At 45.4% G+C, this 25,182-nt stretch overlaps 1 protein-coding gene across 1 annotated transcript; it reads right to left on the bottom strand.

The window, feature by feature from the left end:
* Positions 1 to 9,148: 9,148 nt before the first annotated feature.
* On the bottom strand, positions 9,149 to 18,957 carry Gabarapl2 (GABA type A receptor associated protein like 2). Its single transcript, XM_034522701.2, has 4 exons — positions 18,785 to 18,957; positions 18,416 to 18,471; positions 16,994 to 17,166; positions 9,149 to 9,741 (listed from the first exon to the last, which is right to left on the bottom strand). Exons 1-4 carry the CDS (start codon positions 18,816 to 18,818, stop codon positions 9,651 to 9,653), a joined length of 354 nt encoding a protein of 117 aa, XP_034378592.1. The 5' UTR covers positions 18,819 to 18,957; the 3' UTR covers positions 9,149 to 9,650.
* Positions 18,958 to 25,182: the final 6,225 nt, after the last annotated feature.

The following is a 25,182-nucleotide window of genomic DNA, read 5'->3' as shown; positions in this document are numbered from 1 at the left end:
TCTCCTCCTGCAGTTCTTGGTTCATGACCCTAACTCCCCATATGACAGTGGTAGCTTTGAGGGTGATCAGGCAGAGCCCTCAGGAATGGGATTGGTGCTGTTATAAAAGATACTCCAGAAGCTTGGTGTGATGGTATCTGCCTTAACAGCATTCTGGAGGTGAAGGCAAGAAGACCTCCAGGACCTGCCCTGGTCAAGGGCAGCCTGAGTCATACAAGACTCTGTCTCGATAAAATCAATAAATACCTCAGAAAGATCCCCACCACTTGCACAGTAGTTAGAAGATGGTCATTGAGAAGCAGGGATTGTGCCTCACTTAATCTGTTAATTAATCCACATGTTAACTAATTAACCCACATATTAATCTGTTCTTCCTGGCTTCCAGACAGTGTTGTTTATGAAGCACCTGCGTTACCATAGTTTAGTTTAACAATCATCCAGACTACCAATAAGGGCCATAGCTGTGGGTGGTGGCTCACACTTTTAACACCAACACTCAGGAGGCAGAAGAGGCAGATCTCTGATTTAAAAGCCAGCCTGGTCTACAGAGCATGTTCCAGGACAACCAGGGCTACACAGAGAAACCCTGTCTCAAACAAATACATAGATAGATGGCCCACATGAGTTTAGTTTTTTGCTTAAAATATTTAAGCAGAATTCTAAAACAATGGAGTATAAAATTGGTGTGAGGCTCACAAACCCAATTTTCAAGAAACCAAAGTGCACATTAAACTGGAATGTCCTCCATGTCCAAAGGAGTGCAGCCTCTGACTCCACGCTAGATCTTAAGAAACATCTGCACATTTCTTTGGAATATGTACAAGGGCGGGCGTCCTTGCCATCTGACCTAGCAGAACACGGGTGAGTCTGGCAATGGATTGGAGTTGAATGTGGCCCCAGGGTGTACTGGTTTAGGATCCTAGAAAGGTAATAAATCGTTCTCAGAGTGTCAGTGTCCTTGCCCACTGGCATCAGGTCTGTGAGGGAGAGATGCAGTTATATCCAGCACAGGTTTGAGAGGAGGGCTGTCTGCTGCACTGAAAGTGATTTGTGCATGGGAGCTTCCGGTCTGGGTCTGCCTGTCAGCTCAGAAGCAACGGTATCCAGTCTGCTGTCTAGACTTACAGAGCTTTCCCCATCAAACCTAAAAGCTTACCCTCAGTGGAAGCCTACTGGACAAATCTGGTGGTGGAGGCAGGTGCACGTGTGCTGATGGGCACTGCTCGGCCCACATCTTCTTTGCTCTAGGACCCAGAGAGAAGGACTGAAGCCCCTGATCACAGACTACATGTATCCTACTTAACTCTGGCTTTGCCTTCACACCACCCACAAGGATTTTTTTGTTTTGTTTGTCAGTTTCTTTCTCCGGCTGCACTTTTGAAAACTTTCTACTACCCAGTCCAAGGTAGAATCTTTTTGGAATAGGACCACTTTTTTTCATTGATTTATTTATTCACTTTACAACCTGATCCCAGCCTCCTCCCTCCTCCCAGTCCCAGGGTTACACCTCCTCCCCCAACAGGAGCAGTTCTATTGGTTGCTTCCAAATGCTGCTTGAAAGTCATCCTCAGAAGGCAGGGATGGGGAAAGGGAGGGATGTGGGGAGAGCTCTGCATCCGAGGTTTGGGAGGATGAGGGTTTGGGAAGATGCATGCTCTCCTCATGATGCTCCTTAGCTTCGGGAAGATGACCACTGACTCCACAGAGAACACAGCACAGCGGAAGCTGACTGTGCCTGAAGCCTGCCAGTGCCCAGCCTGAGAGGACACAGTAACCTTGGGTTCTGTGTTCTAGGATACCTGAGTTCCCGGAAGGATTGGGGATTAGCAAGTGTCACATATGGGGGCAGTTTTGAGGGGAGGCATGTGAGGTAGAGGGCATCATATAAGGGTAGAGATGAGGACAGAACATGACAGAGCCCAGGGGAGTTTAGGAGGATGCTGACCATGCATTTGGGTCACAAGTGAGGAGGATGTCCTGCAAGGGAGAATGATTTTAACCTGCCAGCTCAGCACTTTGGAGACTTGGGGAGAGGTCATGGGATAGATATTACTCCAGGGGAGCTGACGGTCCTCTGTAACAAAGGTACAGGCTACAGGACAGAGACGATAGCCGGGAGGCCATGATGTTATGGTTGTAGCAGGGGGCATAGAGCAGTAATTGGAAGATAACTGGTGAGGCGCAGACAGTGGTGGCTTGAGGTTCACTGAGGAAGACTCTGGGTCGGCATGTCAGAGGTACTTGCACATCAGTGTTTAGTACAGTAGTGTCCATAGGAGCAGAGTGATGAGATCAACCTCAGTGTCCTTTTTCCCCAGCCATTTAAAAATAAAACAACAACACAACAAAAACTTATACCACTTACAGGATGGTGGGTACAACTGGGAATAATCATAATAAATTAGTTCAGGGTTTTCTCTCATTTGGGGCCCTAGGTGGTAATACAGACACACAAAGTCATATACATATGTGCAGAAGCAAAACTGGGAGAACAAAGAGACTATGATAAGGGGGTAGGAGAGGACAAGGGGGGGTACACTCAAAGTACTTTACATACTTGCATAATAAAATGGCCTTATTTAACCCAATGAAATGAAACATTTAAGTGCTGGAGTTTATGGCCTGAGCCCATAGAGTACACAGACATGAAGACCTGAGTTCAACCTCCAGAACCCACATAAAGCCATGCATGATAAAGCTAGGTGCACCTGTGCCCACCAGTAACTACAGCAACGAGGAAACAGAAGGGCCGCTAGACTCACTGGCCAGCAGGCAAAGCCTAAAGGGCAAGCCCAGGTCCCAATGAAACACCCTGTCTCAAAAAAAATTAGGTGAATAGCTCCTGAGAAACAAAGGTGACTGACCCTTGGCTTCCATACCCACGTGCATATAACATGCACACACACACATGTACACGCATACACCTCTGCATGGGATGACTAGATTTTCGGGCATGTACCATGGACAGTCAGCTTCAGTGCTGTTTATATTGTAAACATGGTCAGTTTCTCAGGTTCTACTCTGTATCACACCATAAGTGGCTTTGTTCTCAAGGGCACACCAGACTGACCTCAGATTCACGCCTGTCCCAGCCTTAGAGTGCTGGACTACAGTTCTCCCAACTACTGCCACTACTGATGTTGTGGGTCTACTGGACCTGGTCTCTCACACGTCTCTTTTCCTACATCCCTTGTTATTCTTGGCCTTTCTTGGGGCTTTCATTGGAGTGGCATTAGTGACTCATGTCTGGATGTGGTGTGCATCTTTACAATACTCGGATGTATTAATGCCATATCCTTATATCCAGCTCTGCTTGTACCCCCTGGCAATACCTTAATCTCATTTTTCTCCACCAAGGTCTTGGGAGTCTGTGCTAAATTTATTTCTAAATGTTTCTAGGTTTTGCTGCTGCCAGCAATAAAACACTTTTTCTATTCTGTCCTCTAGTTGGTGATAGCTGGTACATAAGAACATCCGAATCTGTAACTGTGGGCTGCTGGTGGCTGGTGGCAGAGGGTCTATGAAGCAGGTGTGAGGCCCTGGGTTTGCTCCCAGCACCACACACATAACTGAGCTGCCTTTCAGCAGCCATGTTCCACTGGGTTCCAGTTTTCATAGCTCTCTTGATATTCAAAATAGTAAAAAAGCACTTAAGTGAAGGTTTGTTCTCTACTTAGGCTTTATTTTAATTTTACCATTTATTCTATAAAGTGAGGAATGCTTCCCAGACTTCCTAGCATGGGCGTGGTGTGCTGTTTTTCCAGCTTTATTGTATGCGCTGCTGAAGCAAGCTGAGCATTGGCTCTGAAGTCTCATTTACCATCTTCCTTTTTGCTATTGAGTATTTGTCTTTTTTTTTTTTTAAGCTCTGTAGATCAAGGTGGCCTCAACTTATAATAGCACTTCTCCTGCCTCAGCTTGAGTGCTGGGAGTTTTGGTGTCACTGTTTTGGTTTTGTTTTTTAATCTTTCATTTACTTTCAGTTTCACACATGTATCAGTAGTGTTTTATTGCTGTGAACAGACACCATGACCAAGGCAACTCTTACAAGGACAACATTTAATTGGGGCTGGATTACAGGTTCAGAGGTTCAGTTCGTTATCACCAAGGCAGGAGCATGGCAGCATCCAGGTAGGATGAGCTGAGGAGCTGAGAGATCTACATCTTCATCTGAAGGCTGCTAGCAGAATACTGGCTTCCAGGCAGCTAGGTTGAGGATCTTAAGCCCACACCCACAGTGACACACCTACTCAAATAGGACTAACTTCTAATAGTGCACTCACTGGCTGAGCATATACAAACCAAACATATACAAACCATGTATACAATGTATCCACCTCAACTTGCCCACACACTTTTCATTTTTTCTTTTTAAAAACTTTTTGTGTGCCAGTGGTGGCGCACCCCTTTAATCCCAGCACTTGGGAGGCAGAGATGGGCGGATTTCTGAGTTCCAGGCCAGCCTGGTCTACAGAGTGAGTTCCAGGACAGCCAGGACACAGAGAAACCCTGTCTCAAAAAAAAAAAAAAAAAAAAAAAAAGTCATAAAAGCCGGGCCAGGCAGTGGTGGCACACACCTTTAATCCCAGCACTTGGGAGGCAGAGGCAGGTGGATTTCTGAGTTCGAGGCCAGCCTGGTCTACAGAGTGAGTTCCAAGACAGCCAGAGCTACACAGAGAAACCCTGTCTCGAAAAACAAAACAAACAAACAAACAAAAAAAGAACACTTACTGCTCTTACAGAAGATCTGGGCTTGGGTCCCAGCACCCACAAGATGGCACAGAGCCATCTGTAACTCCAGCTCTAGGGTATCAAACATCCTCTGGTCTCAGATACAGGCACCCATGAAGTGCACATACATACATGTAGGCAAAACATACACAAAAAGGCTTGTTTTTTTGGGTTTTGTTTTTTGTTTTTTGTTTTTGTTTTTGTTTTTGTTTTTGTTTTGAGTCAGGGTTCCTCTGTGTAGCCCTGGCTGTCCTGGCACTCACTCTGTAGACCAGGCTGGCCTGAACTCAGAAATCCGCCCGCCTCTGCCTCCCAAGTGCTGGGAGGGCTATACTGAAAAACCCTGTCTCGAAAAACCAATAATAATAATATTTGGAGAGATGGCTTGGGGTTAAGAGCATTTGAGTATTCTCCCAGAGGTCCTGAGTTCAATTCCCAGCAACCACATGGTGGCTCACAGCCATCTGTAATGCGATTGTGTATTCATATGAATAAAATACTAATTTTGAGACAAAGCCTCACTCCATGGGCATAGGCTGAACTGGTGACCCTCTGAACTAGCTTTGCAAATAGCTATAACTATTATAGGCCCTAGACACTATAGACACAGCCCAGATTTTTAAAATTATTTTGTGTGTATGGGTGTTTTTCCTATATATATGAATGTCTGTGCACCTTGTATATATAGTGGCCAGACGGGGTTTTGGAGCCTCTGAAACAAGAATTACAGATAATTTTTGAGCCACCACATGGGTGCCTGGAAGCAAGCCCAGGTCCTCAGCCTGAACAGCCAGTGTTCTTAAATGCTGAGCTAGCTCTCCTATCCCTAAAGATTTTCCTTGTTTTTGTTTTTTTTTGTTTTGTTTTGTTTTTTCATGTGTACTGGGGGGAAGGTTTGTTAGAGGCCAAAAGTAGCCACTTGGTCCCTGGGGCTAGTTACAAGCAGTTATGAGCATCCCTGTGTGGGTACTAGGAACCAAACTTGGTCCCTCTGGTAGAGCAATATGTGCTCCTTCCTAACAAAGATATCTCTCTAACCCCAATGGTGGGTTTTGAAGCTGATATTCTCCCTGCTGGTCCAATAAAGTTTGATTTTTACTTGTATGTGTGTGCGCGCGCACACAAGAGCGGGTAGAGTCCAGAGGTCTGAGAAGCCATAAGCCACCTGATGTGTACTACTGGTAGCCAAACTTGGGTCCTCTGAAGTACACACTTCACCACTGAGCCCCTTTCACCACCTTCCACTGACAACCTTACTAGTAAGCTCAGTCAGGATGGGATAATCCTTTATTCATATTGTGCCCCATGTCCAGCACAGAATAATCCTGTACTGTCCACATAGTTAAGCAGCTCACTACTGCACAGATGGAGCTGTTTGGTAGTATGAACAGGGCCAAGTCCTCTTGGGCACACTGTAATAGAAACAAGCAAATGACTGAGCACTGTCAACCATGTCATTCTTCCTAAATCTCATTTGGTGCCTCAGTTCTCTCACCTCTGCAATATCTGTGAAAACTAAACTCTTACCATACAGGCCTTTTGGAAAAACTGTGGTAATGTCTACCAGTCATCTGGTATCCAATAGGTGTTCCATATACGATATTCATGAATTATTTAAAAACACAGTGAGGGTTAAGGATATAGCTAAATTGGAAGAGTGCTTGCCCAATGTGCAAGCCCTGTGCTCCATCCCCTGCAAGTCACAAAGCCAGATGTGATGGTACATGCTTGTAATCCCAGTACTCAGGAGATAGAAGGATCAGAATTCAAGGTTGTCCTTGGCTACTTAGTAAGCTAGAGATCAACCTGGGATGTGAGACTGCCTTAAGAAATTTACAGTCAGCTTCAGTGACACTGGCCTTTGGAGAGTTTTCTTGCTATTTCTCCTCAGATGCATTTGTGGGTTTGTGGTTAGAACAGAAATAGACAAAATGGAAAGCTACCTCTCCTTCTGTTTGATCTCTTCCGATGGAGACCCGCCATTCCTGTCTTTCTGTCCCCATCCCAAGCAGGACTGTTTGTGGTTCAAGGTCAGAGTCCTTCAAGGGACTTTTTTGAGAAATGGTCTGTTGCTCCAACTTGGCCTCAATAATACCCCTGCCTCAGCCTCCCAAGAAGCTGTGCCAGTGCCCCTAGTTCTTCAAGGACACACACACACACACACACACACACACACACACACTCACACTCTATATAGCTCTGGATGCCCTAGAACTAACTCCAGAACTTTAGACCACGGGGATCTGTCCCTGCCTTCAGAATTACAGGCATGCCACCATACCCAGTCTAAGGGACTGTTTGTACTAGAAGGGCAGTAGTGGTATATTCCTTTAATCCCAGGGAGGCAGGGGGAAGCAGATCTTTGGAGGCCAGCCTAGTCTACTGAGAGGGTACCAGGACAGAAAAACTATCTCAAAAAACCAAAAACAACAAGTGTTCTTCCCTCACTAGAGATGGGAAGCTGATAAGCATCCCTTGCAAAGAATCTGCCTGAGAATGAAACCAACACACAGGAAAAGAAAACCTTGAAATGAGGTCTAATGTTATCATGCAATGCTTACAGCCAATGAACCAACCAACCTATACTAGCTCCAACAATAAAGTGCCTTTTTACAGCCTAGGCCAGTCTCAGAAAGTTGGAGTTCTGTACAAAGAGGCAGAGCTGGCAACCAATTGACAGGTGTGACCTTAAGAAAACCCAGGAAAGAGAAAGGAGGGTCTGTGAGTTGAAGGATGTTAGGATTTAGGACAGCAAGGAGGAACTTTTCATCTTCTGGGAGGGAAATGGAGAAGGAAGCCCAGCTGGGGGCTTTCTCTGCCTGAGCCAACAGGCTTTCACCACAGCATCTGACTCCGGAGTCTTCATTTGGTAAATCAGATGTTTGGGATTTTGTTTTGAAAACAAAAGGTGCATGTGCATGTGACCACAAACAAGACTCCTTTATAACAAGGGCCTGCTCTTTCCTTTCCCATTGCTCACCCAAGGCAAGAATCTACTTGCTTCTAGCTTCACACTACCAGCAAAGACAAATATACTTTTTTTTTGGGGGGGGGGCGGAGAAGTTGGAAAAAAAAACTACAAGATCTTTGCGATAAGAATGTTTTCTTCCAGTTCCAGTTGAGAGACATCAGAGAACTGTGTCAGCCTACTAATATATCCTAGTTACAAAATTATCCAGGTGCCAGGTATTGGTGGCACATGCCTTAATTCCAACACTTAAGCAAGTGATCTCTTCAGCCCCAGGCCAGCTGGGGCTCCAAGGAAGACATCAAAAACCAAGAGGAGGAGCTGGAGAGACAAGTCAGCAGCTAAAAGCACTGTCTCCAGAGGTCCCACATGACAGCTCATAACCATTTGTAACTCCAGTCAGTTCTAAGAAATCTGTTACCTTCTCTGTCTACTGTGGGTACCAGGCATACAAGTGGTGCATAGACATACATGCAAGCAAAACAGCAATACACATCAAATAAAATAAATTTCCTGGGCCGGGCAGTGGTGGTACACGCCTTTAATCCCAGCACTTGGGAGGCAGAGGCAGGCAGATTTCTGAGTTCGAGGCCAGCCTGGTCTACAGAGTGAGTTCCAGGACAGCCTGGGCGACAGAGAAATCCTGTCTCGAAAAAAGGAGAAAGCCAGGTGTAGTGGCCCACACATGTGACCCAGTGCTCAGAAAGCAAAGCAGATAAGTTGGAGACCAGCCTGAACTATACAAAGTAAAACCCTGTCTCACACAAAAAACCCAGTGTATAAATACATGTTTTATTTTTTTAAAGAAAGATTTATTTTTATGTATATTAGTGCTCTATCTGCACAGAGAAAGGGCATCATAAAAGGTTGTGAGCCACCATGTGGTTGCTGGGAATTAAACTCAGGACCTCATTGTCCTTAACTGCCCCCTATATGTTTTACTAACAATCACACATTTTATTTACATATGCAAACAAAAAGTATGTACACATGGCGCTAGAGAGATAGCTCTGCATTTAAGAGCACTGGCTGCTTTTCCAGAGGACCTGGGTTCAATTCCCAGCAATGACATGCAGCTCACAACTAACTCTCCAAATCCAGATCAATCACACCCGCACACAGACACATTCAGGCAACACAACAATAAATAATCTTTTTTTAAAGCATATATATATATTCATACTTAAAATTTTGCTACTAAAATGCTGAAAAGCTTATACAATTTTCCATAAGCAGAAGAGACTTTGCAGTATATACCTTTCCACACAGTCCTGAAATCTGAACCTATGACTATATTAACCACTGAAAAAAACAATCCCCTTTTCTGATACTGGCCACCACTTCCCATCCTAGGCTAAGCTGCTGCCACTGCACGCCCTTCTCCCAGCCTGACAAGCAGGAGCCATTCCTGACTCTGGAAGGTGAATGATGGACATGGTCACACCGTAATGCCTTTATAAGGAGGCTTTATTGTTAAGTATTTACCTTAATAGTCTCAGAAAGAAGAACAGATTAGCTCAGTCCAACATGATTTGCAGTTGGCAAAATCTAGTAAAGCAAGTGTTCTGATTGCTAAGATTTAATTTGGGTGCTTTTAGTACTTAGCCATCTAACACTTCGGACATAATCCAGAACAATGCATCAGCCCTCCTTTCCACTGTAATACCACACCTACCGCCCTTCATTATGTCTTCATTAAATATGATTCCCAGAGGACAGGTTCCCTGGAGCATATAGCCATGAGGACAGTGCACAGAAAGAAAACTGAAAATAAAACTCTGTATGATAATTTACTAATCTAAGGAAACAAAACCTTCCAATATATTAAGAAATAAATCCAGTTACAAATGCACTAGTAGGTCTGTGTGGAGGCTCTGGCGGAGTAACTGAGAACAGCCAGTTATTTACAAGATACACAAGCAGGAAGGGTGCACCTAGCCCAGCAAGGGCCTCAGAAGCCAAAAGTGTTCTCTCCGCTGTAGGCCACATACAAGAATCCATCTTCATCTTTTTCCTTCTCGTAAAGCTGTCCCATAGTTAGGCTTGAAAGAGAAAAAAAAAAAAAATTGAGAATTGAGTCCAGGTATCAAGAGGAAAAATGAGGCCTAAAGATAAGGAGCTTTGTGGTTGGTGGTTGAGAGGTAAAAATAAATCAGGTACCTGCTGTGACCCGCAATCTGCTCTACTGAGAGAAAACAGGCATGAAAAACTGAAGATGGGCTGAGGGGTGGCTCAGTGACAACACTAACCTGGCAGGCACAGGGCCCTGGGTTGAATTTCTAGCAGCACAGAAAGAGGGAGATATTACACCAAATTAGGATCCAGGTACAGCATGTGCCTAAGGTCCCTGTACTCACTCTGAAGCCTGTAAGGAAGCCTACTCCTTGGAGATGGAAGGGCTCATCCCCACACTGTGAAAGACCCTTGTCAGAAGGAACATGTTGGTTCTCTTCATCAGAGTATTTATTTGAATATTCATAAGTCAGACTCATCATCAAAGATACAGGTGGATCCTTACTATGAACACTTCAGTCACAATTTGTAAATCCCCAGAGATCTTCTACAACGACCAAGAGATCCTTATGCACAGTGCAAAGCTCCACAGCCTCGGGGTCCAGTGCACCCTTCCCTAGGCCAGGGATGCACTTCTGTGGTGAGTGCTTGTTACCCAGGAGGAGTGAAGGCCTAGGTTGGATCCCTATTGTTTCAAAAGAATAAAATGTAATATAATAAGACTGCTCAAGCTTCCTAAGACTCTCCAAAAATAGGATTCCTTAAACTAAACATGTGGGTGGGAAACCAGTTTGCCTTCTGTGAAACTGGCTGCAGTAGAGAGCTAAGCTAGTTCTCTGCCAGGAAACTGAGTTGTCAATGAGAGTAGTAACACCTACTGCAAAGGCAGACAAGCTCTGGCCACGTGACCATAATGATGAAGTGGTAGGTCAACCAGAACCAGCAGTAACATGCTGACCCAAGAACAAGTCCCCTGTGCCACCAGTTGTTTAAATATGGACACAGCAGGGATGTAGCTCAGCTGGTAGAGTACGTGCATAGGTACATGGGTTCAGACCAGACCCCACCCCCAGCCTGCCCCACCATTCATGAAAAGGCCTAGGAATGGTGGCTCAAACCTGTAATCCCAGCACTGGCAGAATTGTAAATTCAAGGTCACTCACGGCTCCATATAAAATTCTAGGCCAGCCTAGCTACATAAGACTTTGTCTCCAAAACAACTAAAGATCATATTGTATACCAAGGACTGATGGGGAATATAAAGAGAGATTCAGTCTCAACTCTGAAGCAATTATTCCTCCCTGCCTTTGCCGCTAGTGTTTGATGGAGACCAGTTGTAAACAAGGGACAAGGCACATTAATCAAGGGGGAGTGTTTGCTTTCCTTTTACACTTCCCACCCCATTTGCATGCTTAGCTGTGGCTGTGTGGATAGATTAATAAGTAATGATGTGGGGGATGAATGTGAATAAGAAAAAGCCCGTTGTCTTCTCCAATCACAAGAGCTCTTGATATGAGGCTATCTTAATCTGGCATTTGTGAAGTAACTCTGGATGGGCTGGAGAGATGGCTCAGCAGAGGACCCGGATTCTGTTCCCAGCACCCACATGGCAGCTCACAACCATCCATAACTCCAGTTCCAGGGAATCTGATACACTTGTATGACCTCCGAGGGAAGCAGACACACATGAGCACACAAATATACATTTGGGTAAAACTCTCATGCACATAAAATCTAAAAAACAAACCTCTCTGAACAGTATTATTTAATCAAAATCCTCACAGTTAAGGGAAGAAAACCTATATGGCTACTTCTAAAACAGAATTCACAGCTTTGTTCAGCAACTCAAATGTGGCATCTGAACCTAGATGTGGTAAGTAAAAAAACAAGATTTCAAAATAAAGCAAGTTTATTTACGTGTTGAAATGACAACTCGTGTAAACCAGGATGGCCTTGAACTCTGAGATCCTGTCTCTCCCTGGTCCTGAGATTAAAGTCATGTACCATCGCCTGTTTTTAACTTGTTGAGTATTAAAGAGCTACTAGAATTTTTAAAACCTACATGAGGTTTACATGCTGTTTCCATGGACAGTCCCAGTGTAGCAGGAAGCTGGTTATGAGAACACCTACTGTGTTCATGAGAACACCTACTGTGTTGATTTTCAACCTGGGCTAACTTTGGGATCTCTAGAGAGTGTTATAAGCATCTCCATGAATGAAATAAAATCAGAACTTATGAATGACAGGAAATCAGACATCTTGTGGTGGGACCCAGGCTACTCCCCCATCTGTGGCCTGGCTGTCCTAGAAATTGAACTGTAAACAGGTCTGGCATTGAACTCAGATCCATCTGCCTCTGCCTCCCAAGATGCTGGAATTAAAGGTGTACACCACCACCTACCTAAAAAACATTTACCACCAGCCTGTACTGTCTCCAAGTGAAGACACAGGTAGGCCTATAGCCAATGACCTAACAGGACGCCTCATACACACTAACAAAGTTCCATCAAAAGGTCACTCGAATGAAGCAGAAGCAGACAATACTGACGCTGTGCAGGAGATAGTTTGTAGCAGAGGCAGGCATGTTAGTCTAGGACATGTTCTATAAACCTCAGGGCAGATGATCTTCCCTCTCAGAGTCAAGACCTGAGCACCTACAGTGCGCTGGCTGTCAGAATGGTCAGGAGACCTAAAGCACAGAGGCAGCTTTAACATATCTGCCAGGTAAGATACTCAGGCCCTCAACTCTCAACCAAAGGCAGGCCATGGAGGCAGAGTCATAAACAGGCTGGAGTGATGACCACCTGGCCAGCCATCTGCCAGGAGGCTCCTGTGTTTCGCTGTCTTTCAGCAAGGCAGGACAGTAGGGCGAGACAGGAGGCAATGACCACACTGCGAACCTTGAAAGGCACTGATTATAAAGTGAAAACTTAACAGGACTGAAACCAAAATACACAGAGCCGACTACTGCTTCCTGTCATGTTTCTCTGACAATCTTCTGCCACTCCTAAAACGCACCTTTTCTTTTAAAAAAAAAAAAGTGTGTGTGTATGTAAAGGTCAGGACAGTCTGTATGATCCAGTTCTCTCAGTCTACAGTATAAGTTCCAGAGAGGAAACTCAGGCCATCAAGCTTGGAGGAAAGCACCTTTACCTGCTGAGGTACCCTCACCAGACCAATAGCCATTTCTGAGAGAAGTGTTTACCCAGCCAGAAAGGATCACAATTGTTAAGTTTAAGCACACTTCTCAACAAAAGATGGACCCTAAGACATCTTACCAGCCTTTAAGCCTGAGAACCAACCAACTAACCACCACTTTGAGCAGCACTGATCCCTCCAGAACAAGCTGGTAACAAGTTGGAGATATGTATTCAATAACACACTCCTGTTTTTATTTTTTGTTTTATTTTGAGACAGAGTCTCTATGTAGCTCTGCCACTCAGGAATTCACTATGTAGACCAGACTGACCTTGAACTCAGAGCTCTGCCTCCCTGTCTCCTGTACTGGGATTAAAGATGTGCACTACAACACTCAGCTTCCTGTCTCTCCTTGACACTGCTCTAAACAAAGAACAAAGACTATTTGTTAACAGGCCTGGGTTTCCCCTTAACTACCATGACCGGGAAACTTGTAGACCCATGTCTTCTCAGTTCTGTCTGAATGAAGGCATAGCTCCTCTTCTGTGCTGAGCCAGATCCTTGATGTAAGCATGAGGCACAGAATCCAACTTTCTAAACTCCATGAAATAAGCAGCTGAGGCAGAGCCTGGTGGTGCATGCCATTAATTCTAGTACAGGTGGATCTGAGTTTGAGGCCCAGTCTACATGTTGAGTTCTAGGACAGCTAAGAGGTATGTAGTCTCAAAAAACAGGAGAGAAAGAAAGGGCAGCTGAGATCCCACTTTTAAAAAACAAAACAGGAACTCGAAAAACAAAGGAAATAGACCTCTTACAGCTTGCCTGTACATATATACAGCATCTCTATTTAATACGAAGACTGCCCTCCACTCTCCATGCTTAGCCCTGGGCTCAGCTCTACCCATAACCAATGCACTCTATTCAATGTCAAGTACCACTGCTCCTCTGCAGCCTGTCAATCACAGCAGGAAGGACCAGGGCTCCTGCATGCCTGGATTCCTTCTCTCTCTGCTCATCTCCTCAGCCACTGTGCAAGCTGCAAGCACTGCATGAAGGTTAAAGGAGGCTCCAGGCTTCCCTAAGGAAACTGCCCCACTCTGAGGAGGAAATGGTGAAGCTGAGTCACCACCAGCTTTAGGAAAGAGACCCTGCTGTACTTTCCCTTGGGATCTGATGGATGTTGACATTTGCATGGGTCTGAAATGTCACATGCCTCTTTTGTTTATACTCCAATTTGGGTTTGGGACTTGATTTTTGGTGAAGGTCTCACTGTATTCCCCAAGATGGTCTCCTCCTGCCTCAGTCTCGTGAGAGCTGGAACTACAAGTGTCTATTACCCCAAACCTGGCTAACAAATATATTGTTTTGTTTTCATTTGTTTTAGTTTCTCTAAGACAGGATTTCTCTTGTGTAGCCTTAGCTGTCCTAGAATTCCCTCTGTAGACCAGGCTGGCCTTGAACTCAGAGATTCACCCGCCTCTGCCTCCCAAGTGCTTGGATTAAAGGTGTGCAGTCAGCACTGCTCTGGCTCTAAAACCTTCTTTTTGTTTGTTTAAAATAGGGTCTTTCTACATAGCCCTGGCTATCCTGGAATTCACTGCATAGACTAGGATATCCCTCATAGAGGACTCATAGAGACCCACCTGCATGCACCACCACAGCCCAGCAACAAATGTTTTTTTAAATAAAACTCCCAAATAAATACAGATGGGCCTGTAGGTCAAGAAGTCAATAACTGAGACCTTAAGTCTAAAGGCCTTGGTGTTCTCTGTCCTGAAGAACCAGCATTTGGTTTCTGAGGTTCTGATGGCTCAGACCTAGATCACTTCAGTCAAATGTAACCTGCTTTAAGGTAGACCAGAGTGAAAATGGCTCTGAAGCAGCCTCTGTTGCTGAGAACCACTTCATCCAATCAATTTATACTTCAGGGACAACAGGGAAACCGGTGGTGAGACATGTAAGCCATTTCCATCACTAGAAACTATAGATCCATTAGAGAAATCTTTTTTTTTTTTTTTTTTTTTTTTGCTTTTTTGGTTTTTCGAGACGGGGTTTCTCTGTGTAGCCCTGGCTGTCCTGGAACTCACTCTGTAGACCAGGCTGGCCTCGAACTCAGAAATCCACCTGCCTCTGCCTCCCAAGTGCTGGGATTAAAGGCGTGCGCTACCACTGCCCGGCCATTAGAGAAATCTTAATTTCATCAGAAACCTGCTCCACTTCCTTCTACAAGTACCAGGGGGCTGAGTACGTGACTTAGGAGAACACTTGCCTGGCATGACAAAGCCCTGAACTGGACCCACTGCTGACCACTGGGCCAGAGCACAGGCATTAAGGACACTAAACCAGTGCATTGCTGCTAGTTTCCTGCTTCCTCTCCAGAGGTGGGAAAAAGCAGAATCACCAAGGTACTGTGCAAGGTCTAGAGGCTATAAAGGATTTACTTCCCTTAAGGGGGGCAGAGGGACCCTGCAGATGCCCCAGACGCCCCAGCCTCCTCCTGGTAAAGTGCACAGCCATCAACATACTACCCAAGAGCCTCTGAAGGCTGAGAAGGGCTAAGGGATGAAAGACCACCAGAGCTATAGGTGCTGACTGACAGGTAGCACCCAGTGGCTCTGGCTTTTCTCCTGTCTCCTCAGGCCAAGTATTTATTGCCTTTACTGAAGCTTCAGCTATTCTCCTGTGCTTCCTCTCTACCAGACACCAGAAATAGACAGTAGACAGATTTACAAAGAACTTGTACCAAGACTTTACCAATAGCCAGTCTTTCACCTTCAATAGAAATAAGATGTAAAATTTGACTTAGGTCTCTTTTGGAACTTTTTTTTTTTTTTTTTTTTTTTTTTTTTTTTGAGACAGGGTCACTGTATAGCCCATGGTATTCTTTAATTCCCAATCCTCTTGCCTCAAACTAAGAGCCGTGTGCGCGTGCGCACACAGACCAGTATTCCACCACATTTGGCATCTTTTGTAGTTTTTAGTGAATCCGGTTTCTACAAACCAGGCTAGCCCCCAAACCTAGTTTAGGTCACTAAAATAAGTTGTAACAAGGAATTCACACTGAAGAGACACATGAAGACTGAAATCTGACTCAGGGTTTTAAAATGCCCAATCACTAATGGGAAAAGGAGGAACCAAGTTTCAGCCAAGCTAGTCAGGGGAACTAAACCAGGCTGTGAGCTATACCCAAGCTGCAGGCTGTAATGGCCCCTGCCTAAATCCTGACCCTAGTAGAGAGAAAGGGACCAGTTTACATGAATCAAGAGATGAGATCCTCAAGGCAGGCCTCATTTCTACCTGTGGCTTAAGCCCAAGAAAGTTCTGAAGGATCTCTGAGTAATTTAATTAGGGTATGGAGTTTGCACGTGTGTATGTGGAGGCCAGAGGTCAACATCAGGTATCTTAAGTCAACTTCGGGGAGGCTAGAATGGGTGCATGTTAAAGTCCAGATCTGAGATCTGGGGAGATAACAGCAAAGTACTCACTGTGTGAGCATGAGGACCTGATTTAGATCAGTAAGCTCAAGGTTCAGTGAGAGATGCTGTCTCCAAATGTATGCTAGAAGGCTTAATAAAGTGAAAGCTCTAGTCAGCAAGCCCTACAACCTCAGTGTTGATGTGAAAGGAAAGAATCAACTCCAGATGTTGTCCTCTGACCTCTACACACAGGTGTGTGTACATACACACAAGCACACACCCATACATATCAAATGATTCCAGATATTTCCTTCAAATACTGTGCACAGACACACATTTGGTGCCCAGCACCTTACCCTAAAGCTATTGATATACAAGAGTTTTGATCTGAGCTGGGTGTGGTAGCACATGCCTTTAATTCCAGGAAGGCTCATAGGTAACTCCCTGAGTTCAAGGTCAGCCTGGTCTAAAAAGTAAGCTCAAGGACAGTCAGGGCTACAAAGAGAAACTGTCTTGAAGAAAAAAAAGCCGGGCGGTGGTGGCGCACACCTTTAATCCCAGCACTTGGGAGGCAGAGGCAGGCAGATTATTGAGTTCAAGGCCAGCCTGGTCTACAGAGTGAGTTCTAGGACAGCCAAAGGCTATACAGAGGAAGAACACCTCCCAAGGTTTGTAAGGTGGCAAACAGATTTCTAATCCAAAGACCCATCTAGTAAGCACTTCTTACCTGGACTGCGGGACTGTCTTGTCCACAAACAGGAAGATGGCCTTCTCGGAGGGAAGCTGGATCCTTTTCCTTATGATCCACATGAACTGAGCCACCGTGATGTCGGATGGCACCAAGTACTTCCTCTTGTCGATGTCAACAATCTGGGAGCCAGAGACTTTTTCCACGATCACCTGGGAAAGTCAAGACAGGTCAAAAGCTCAGGCTGTTCTTCAGCAGAGCAACATAAGCCTAGAGTCCACAAAGGCTAGTGCCTGGTTCCAGCACTGTGAATAGATGAGGGGAGGGAAGGGGAAGGAGAGCAAACTCCTGCACACTTACCACTGGGCTGCATTGCTCTGGCCTCAAACAAGTCTGATGAGCAAAGTATAGACAAGGAAGTGTGTGGGAAACGGCACAGATGAGTAAATAACTATGCCCATAGCTTAAGAAGCCACACTCTGGAGGCCCAGAGCTGACAGAAATCCCTCATCTCTGATCTCAGCATTTGTAAGAGAAACACAGCTATAAAGCTTTCTAACTTTTTTCAAGACAAGGTTTCTCATAGTAGTGTAGTCCCAGATGTCCTGGAACTCACTCTGTAGACCAGGCTGTCCCCAAACTCAGCCTGCCTCTGCCACCTGAATGTTGGAACTGAAGGCATATACCACCCCACTGCACAGGTAGCTTTCTAACATTGTATCCAGGTAGATGAAAGATTGATCTGGCTAGGGTTTTATCTGTAGTCTTTTAACTCACGATCAGAGAATAGACCCACACTACAGAGCATTAAGACCCCAAGCAACACTGGAAAGAATGGATGAACTAAGGGCAACGTTCTACAACTGCAACCACCCAAGAGCCTGTTTCATTTGGCCTGTTGCTTCTCTCTGAACAGTTAACATTTGCCCTCCTACTTTTTTCCTCAGAGGAACTGTTTACAAGCAAAGAGCTACAACTAGGGCAGAAAGCAGAAATAAAGCAACATCCTTATTGATTAGAGGCAAAAAGATAGCATTTCAGATTAGTCAAGCAAAGATGGCAGAATCAGGGAGGGTGAAGAGAGACTAGAAGTTAAAGATGACTACCCGGAGACTACCACATCCAACCCCAAATGACAGTCTCACTCCACCATCATTCCCCAAAGTGGCAGTGACCTGTTGCCCTGTCCTAGAACACAGTTCCTTACATAATTGGCGAGGGAGCATAGAGGCTGCAAGCAGCTTGCTGCCCTAGATCGGAAGATTCAGCACTGATGCCCCTGAACAGCACCAGCCCCTTATGCCCCACACTAGAGCCTGCTGAAGCCCAGGCTGTCCGGTCTCTGGCTACACCTTAAGACCTTAACTTCTCAACTGTTGCACTACCTAGCGCGCCCGCCCGACACCTCTCCAGGAGACTAAGGGTGACAGCGGGGTGAGGGGGCGGGGAGTCCACACTCACCGGAACCCGGTCGGGATACTTCGCTCTGATCTTCGCGGATTCCACGCATCTGTGTTCTGGGAAAGAAGTAAACCAGGCTGACAATGGCACCTGCCAGGCAGCCGGCCGCCCCCGCCCCCCGCTGCCGGAACCCCATCTTCCTGTCCGCCCTTCGCCGCCCGCAACCTGCGTGCGTACGCCCGGAGTCCCAGCCCCCGAGTCCCTTGCCGCAGATCCCCTCAGGAACTCCCAGAAAGATCCGCAGAGGGCGACACGGGTCCATGGGAGGCGCCAGACTGGCGGGGCCTTGACGACCCAGCGGGCCCGGCAGGGCGGCAGGAGTGGGGGAAGGGTCGCGATCTTTAGCCTGACCAGGCCGACCGCGCTTACCCAGCGAGTGGTCCTCCTTAAACATCCACTTCATGGCGGCGGGAAACGACAGAGCCGGCTCTTGGAGCCGCAGACTTCGGCGAAGCGACCACAACAACAACGGAGGCGGCGACGACGGCAGCGACGACTACTCGGCAGGCGGGACTTCCGGCTGACGGAGCCTAGCAACCGCCCGGGGCGGGGCTTCCGGCGTGCCTGGTAAATGCAATCGCTGTGATTACGTGAGGGGGCGGGGCCTAAGAGGAGCCCTAGGGGCTCTCCTGGGAACAGAGACTGACGTAGGTGGCTACGGAGTCTCTGAGACGCAGTGGAGACTTGAGGAATTAGTGACTGGAATGGAGTTTCAGGATTGTGCGTGACTGACATGTCATGGCTCATAGCTTGGAATGCTTATAAAGGGCTCTGGTAGGGGATGTCTGGGGCTTTGGGGAGAAAGGAATATTAATTTTTGGCTGAGTGACAAGGCGGGAACTCAGCCTTGAGGGATAACCAGTTCCAAGCACTGTGTGGCAATGAGTACTGGTGACCACCTAGAGACTAGTCTAGGAGTTGTCGCACCTCAAATCTGATTTAAACAAATCTCATTTCCCTCTACTCATGAATACATATTTATAAACATTCATAAACATTTATGAACAAGTACCACAGATACGCATTTAGTCAACGGAATATCCCAGATCACAGAGATTCTTTATCAGAAACTGTCAGAGGCGAAGTTTGCCTGTCAGGCAGGGAGTAGTCCTCGGAGATCTGGTCATGAGACACCCTAGGCGAAGGAGCCGGCAGTGGGAGTGGCTCAGCACTCACCCGGAGCTGTGGGTGTCACCTGCCCTAGGCGGAGCTAAGCCAAGTCGTGGCCGAGTCATCCGGGAAGTCTGCTCTGGGTCACCATTTGTTTATGCACTGGTGAACACAGAACATGAATATGCAGTTAATCGGGCACCTGACCACGCGCTTATGATCTACCGCATCTGGAGAGCCTGTGTTTGAACCTTGTCACCCTTCATTTCCTACAGTTGAAATTCCTGATACATGCTGTGGCCATAGCTTCACTCTGAAAGTATTTTGTTATTTTCAACTGTGGGAGAGGAGAGACTCAGGTCTCAAGCAGGTGAAAGCACTATTTAGCGCCAAGCCTCTAGATGAGTTCAGTCCCCAGGACCCAAGTGACAGAGTCTAACCTGATTACAAGGCTTCTAGGCATGCACGGTGGCTAGCCTCCAAACATATACACACCCAGATGCATGCAAGATAAGAAAATGTTAACAAAAAAAACATAATTTTAAGAACTTTAGCAGGGCAGTGGTGGCACACGCCTTTAATCCCAGCACTTGGGAGGCAGAGGCAGGCAGATCCTGAGTTCAAGGCCAGCCTGGTCTGCAGAGTGAGGTCCAGGTTCCAGGACAGGCAGGGCTACACAGAGAAACCCTGTCTCGAAAAACAAACAAAACAAAATAAAACAAAAAACTTTAAAGCCCAAAGCAACTAGGCATTTGTCTTCTGTGAAATGAAAAATCCTTTGAATGTTATGCTACAGACACAACAGAGTGTTGTTCTGGAAACTGGGAGAAATCCATGAGCAAAACAGACAATACCCATGCTATTGCAGAGTTTGCATTCTCTTGGAAAAAGACCAAAAACTAAATATCAGGTAATGGCAGGTGATATTTCGAAAAGTCAAACAGTGGATGAGGAGAGCATGAAGCACTGGTGGGATGGTGGGTCACTATACAAATTGTCAGACACCAGGAACACAGAGGACCCCGTGTGGCTAGGACTAAATAAACAAGGAGGAGTACAGGGAGAGACAGATCAGAAAGATCTGGAACAAACTGGTGTTTTGAATTCCAGAGAATCTGTAATACATTCAACCTTTTTGTATTTTTTAAGATAGGGCTTTTCTATTTACTCCAGGCTGTCCAGGAAATCACTCTGCAGAGCAAGGTGACCTAAAACTCAGGGATCTGCCTGCATCTGCCTCCTCAGCACAGGAACTAAAGGCCTTTGCCACCATGCCCAGTTCGTTAGGCCTTTTTTTTTGTTTTGTTTGTTTGTTGGTTGGTTTTTCGAGACAGATTTTCTGTGTAGCCCTGCCTGTCCTGGAACTCACTCTGTAGACCAGGCTGGCCTCGAACTCAGAAATCAACTGCCTCTGTCTAGGGTTAAAGGTATGCACCTCTATGCCCTCCCTGTTCACCTGCAAAGTCAATACACAGGAGGTAGAAGCAGGAGAGATGGAAATTCAGGGTTATCCACCCGGTACACATTGGGTTGAAAACCAGCCTGTTTCAAATATATCTTTCAGGGGCTGGTGAGATGACTCAGGTAATAATATTTGCTGCTAAGACTAAGGACCCTGAGTTTTGTCCTTGGGACCCTTGTAATGGAAGAAAAGAATTGAATCAGGCAGTGATGGCGCCCACTTTTAACCCCTGCTCTCAGGAGGCAGAGGCAGGCAGATCCTATCTCTCTGAGGTCAAGGACTGCCTGGTCTATGAAATGAATGCCAGGACAGTCGGCCTACACAGACAAACCTCATCTTGAAAACAAAAACAGGGCTTAAGCGGCTGAAGTTTATCTGAGTAGGGGGGGTACTTTCCTACTATATCCAAAATCCCTAGTTCAGTCTTCAATACTGCAGAAAGGGAGTGAGGGAGAAATTAAACTTAAAACCCCTGCTTCTCTTTTCAAAGCTGGTCACTACTGTGGAGAGTTTTGGGGGCCGCTTGACAGGAATTTGACATTGGGCCAGGACAAGGAAGTAGACTTCAGGAAGGAATTTAACATTGGGCCAGGATGGAGAAGTAAGCTCTGGCTGGAATCTGATTTGGGGCTAGAACAAAGAAGTAGGCTTCAGGCAAGAATCTGGCTTTGGGCTAGGACAGGGAAGTAGGCTCCGATATCTTTGTCATCCTGATTAACCCTTAGAAACAGTGATCATGGCTGGGTGGCGCACGCCTTTAATCCCAGCACTTGGGAGGAAGAGGCAGGCGGATTTCTGAGTTCGAGGCCAGCCTGGTCTACAGAGTGAGTTCCAGGACAGCCAGGGCTACACAGAGAAAACACTACTCAGAAAAACAAAACTACTCGAAAAACAAACAAACAAACAAACAAAAAACAAAAATGAAAACAAACAAACAAAAAGAAACAGTGATCACCAGCTGGAGAGATGGCTCCATGGTTAAGAGCACTGGCTGCTGCTCTTCCAGAGGTCCTGAGTTCAATTCTCAACAACCACATGGTGGCTCACAACCATCTGTAATGGGATCTGATTTCCTCCTCTGGTGTGTCTGAAGACAGAGACAGTGTACTCATGTACATAAAATAAATAAATAAACCTTAAAAAAAAAGAAAAAGAAACAGTGATGGGGGGGGGGTGGCTGGAAAGAAGGTTAAGCAGTTAAAAGCACTGATTGCTCTTTCAGAGGTCCTGAGTTCAATTTCCAGCAACCACGTGGTGACTTACAATCATCTGCAATGGAATCTGATGCCCTCTTCTGATGTGTCTGAAGACAGTAACAGTGTACTCACTCACATACATAAAATAAATAAATAATCCTTTAAAAAAGAAAGAAAGGAACAGTGATCACGGGTCTTTGTTTATTACCTTGCTTGTTCCGTAACTATTTGCATCTATTATCTTGCTTGTTCCTCAACCTACAACTGACCTTATTACTTGTATGTAATTAAAATGGTATAAAAGCAGATTGGGAAAAAATAAACCCGCCTCAGCCTCAGAACTGGTTGGGGTCATGCTACAGGGTTATCTAATTATCTTTTTTTTTTTTAATCCTCGTTCCTGCCCTGGAGAACCTGTTGACTGACTGAGCTGGCCTGGTCACACTGTCCTAGTCCAAGACATGTGTATATCACTTAAAAGTATGTAAGAGCTAAGTACACTTCTTGGCGGAAATCCACTGTTTATCAACCAATAGACAGGCATGTCCCACAACAGCTATGATGACAAGCAAAATCTTTCTGTCTTATTTGCTCAGTTGGTATCTCTTTTCTTTTAGTTCATCATTCATTAAAGCATCCATGTATTGGACATTGCATTTAGCTTCCTTAAATATTCTAAGGCACTAGATGCCTTCTACATGGGGGTAGCAAGCTAAGGAAGTAAGTAGAAAAATAAATAGAACAACCACACACAATAGACCTATAAAACAGGCAGGATGGACTTAAGGTGATTGGACAGAGACAGACATGGATAGTGTAGGGCAGCCAGGGGCCAGCACTAAGCCAGGAAAGAAAATACAGACTTCTCTGATGAGGCTGAAAGGAAGAACCAGAAAGTGACTTGGTAAAAGAAATCCTGGCCAGCCTTGAACCTGACCCAGAACTCCAAGGAGGAGTTCTTGTAGTGAGTAGAAAAAGAACTAAGGGTTCTATTTGAAGTTTAGTCCAGTGTGTTTGTTTGTTTGTTTGTTTGTTTGTTTGTTTTTACTGTTGGTGGTGATGCTAGTTTGGATGTTTTGCTTAATTTTGTCTTTGACAAGGTCTCATATATCTCAGGACAATGTAACCAAGACTGGCCTTAAACCCCTAAGCATGTGGTATATGCATTCATGTTTGTAGATGCCTGTGCCCATGTGTGTGCATGTGATGGTCACAGTAGATTGTCAGGGGGTCTCTCCCTACCATACATCCTTTCTTCCTGAGACAGAGTTTCTTATTGAATCTGGAGCTAGGCTAACAGCCATCAGCCCCAGCCATCCTCAAGTTACAGGCACACACATCCTGATCTGGCTTCTTACCTGAGCATTTGGTCCTCTTGTTTATGCTGCAAGTATTCTTTCCTACTGAACCAGCCTGGCTTGGATATGTGAGATAGTTTCATGTAGCCCAAGCTGGCCTCAAGCTTGCTTTGTAACCAAGGTTGGCCTTAAATTCCTGATCCTCCTGTCTCAACCTTCTAAGCATGAGCATTCCAGGCATGAACAACTATTCCCATCTGAAATATGTAGTTGAAAGGAAATGTCTTTTTTTTTAAGATTGATTTTTTTATTCATTTAATGTCTGAGTACACTGTTGCTGTCTTCAGACACACCAGAAGAGGACATCAGATCCCATTTCAGATGGTTGTGAGCCACCATGTGGTTGCTGGGAATTGAACTCAGGACTTCTGGAAGAGCAGTGCTCTTAATCACTGTACCGTCTCTCCAGCCCAGGAAATGTCTTTTGAGGCAAACTTCAGAGACAGGAGAACACAATGAAGATCAGGCTGGTCTGGGACTCACAGAAATCTACCTGCCTCTGCCTCCCCAGTGCTGGGAATAAAGGAGTACACCACCACACCCAGCTAAGGCTGAATCATTTTGTACTTCAAAATTCTTTTTGTTTGTTTGTTTGTTTTTGGGTTTTGGTTTTTTCAAGAGAGACAGGGTTTTTCTGTGTAGTCCTGGCTGTCCTGGAACTCACTCTGTAGACCAGGCTGGCCTTGAACTCAGAAATCTGCCTGCCTCTGCCTCCCAAGTGCTGGGATTAAAGGCATGCGCCAACACTGCCCAGCTGTAATTCTAAATTCTTAACCTTCACCTCTCTCTGTCTCATTGGTGACTTAGCTACAGTGTATGTTTCCTTCTGTTGACTCTTAGGAGGCAAACATTCTCTTACTCACAGATCAACCACTCCAAGGAATTTACATTACATCTAGCCATTCCAAAATGGTTATTTTAGTGCAGTTTTTATTTTTTTAATTTAAAAATACATTTTTATATTTCCTATTTATTATTATTATTATTATTATTATTGAGACAAGGTTTTTCTTTGTAACCTTGGCTGTCCTGGAAATCACTCTGTAGACCAGGCTAGCCTGGAACTCAGAGGTCTGACTGCCTCTGTCTCCTGAACACTGAGATCAAAGCTGTGTGCCAATGCCTTTATTTTAACTTTATGTGTATGGGTGTTTTGCCTGTGTGTAAGTCTATGGACCATGTGTATGAGTGCCTACAGAGGTTGTTGGATCCCCTATGACTGGAGTTACAGTTGGCTGTGAGCTGCCATGTGGGTGCTGAAAGTCAAACCTAGACCCTCTGGAAAACCGGCCATTCTCTCCAGCTTATTTACATGCTATGCTGTATTTATTTATTATTTGTGTATATATGAAGATGAGCACCATGACAGGCATGTAGAGGAGAGGACAGCCTTTCCAGAATTAAGATAAATAATTGGTGGGGGGCTGGAAAGATGACCCAATGGTTAAGAGCACTGATTGTTCTTGCAGAGGACCTGAAGAAGTGAGTATTGATGGAGAGAAAATCTGTCTTTCATGTTAAGATATTGGTGTTAGTATTCACCCAAGTGATCAGCTAATGCTAACTTTGGGGAAGACAATATCAGCGTTTATACCTAACAAAGTACAACAGAAGGAGCCATGTAGTAAATTACCCTGTGAC

This window comes from Arvicanthis niloticus, chromosome 18 (genome assembly GCF_011762505.2).
Source record: "Arvicanthis niloticus isolate mArvNil1 chromosome 18, mArvNil1.pat.X, whole genome shotgun sequence".
NCBI classification, from domain to species: Eukaryota; Metazoa; Chordata; class Mammalia; order Rodentia; family Muridae; genus Arvicanthis; species Arvicanthis niloticus.
This window is presented reverse-complemented; position numbering and strand designations above follow the sequence as displayed.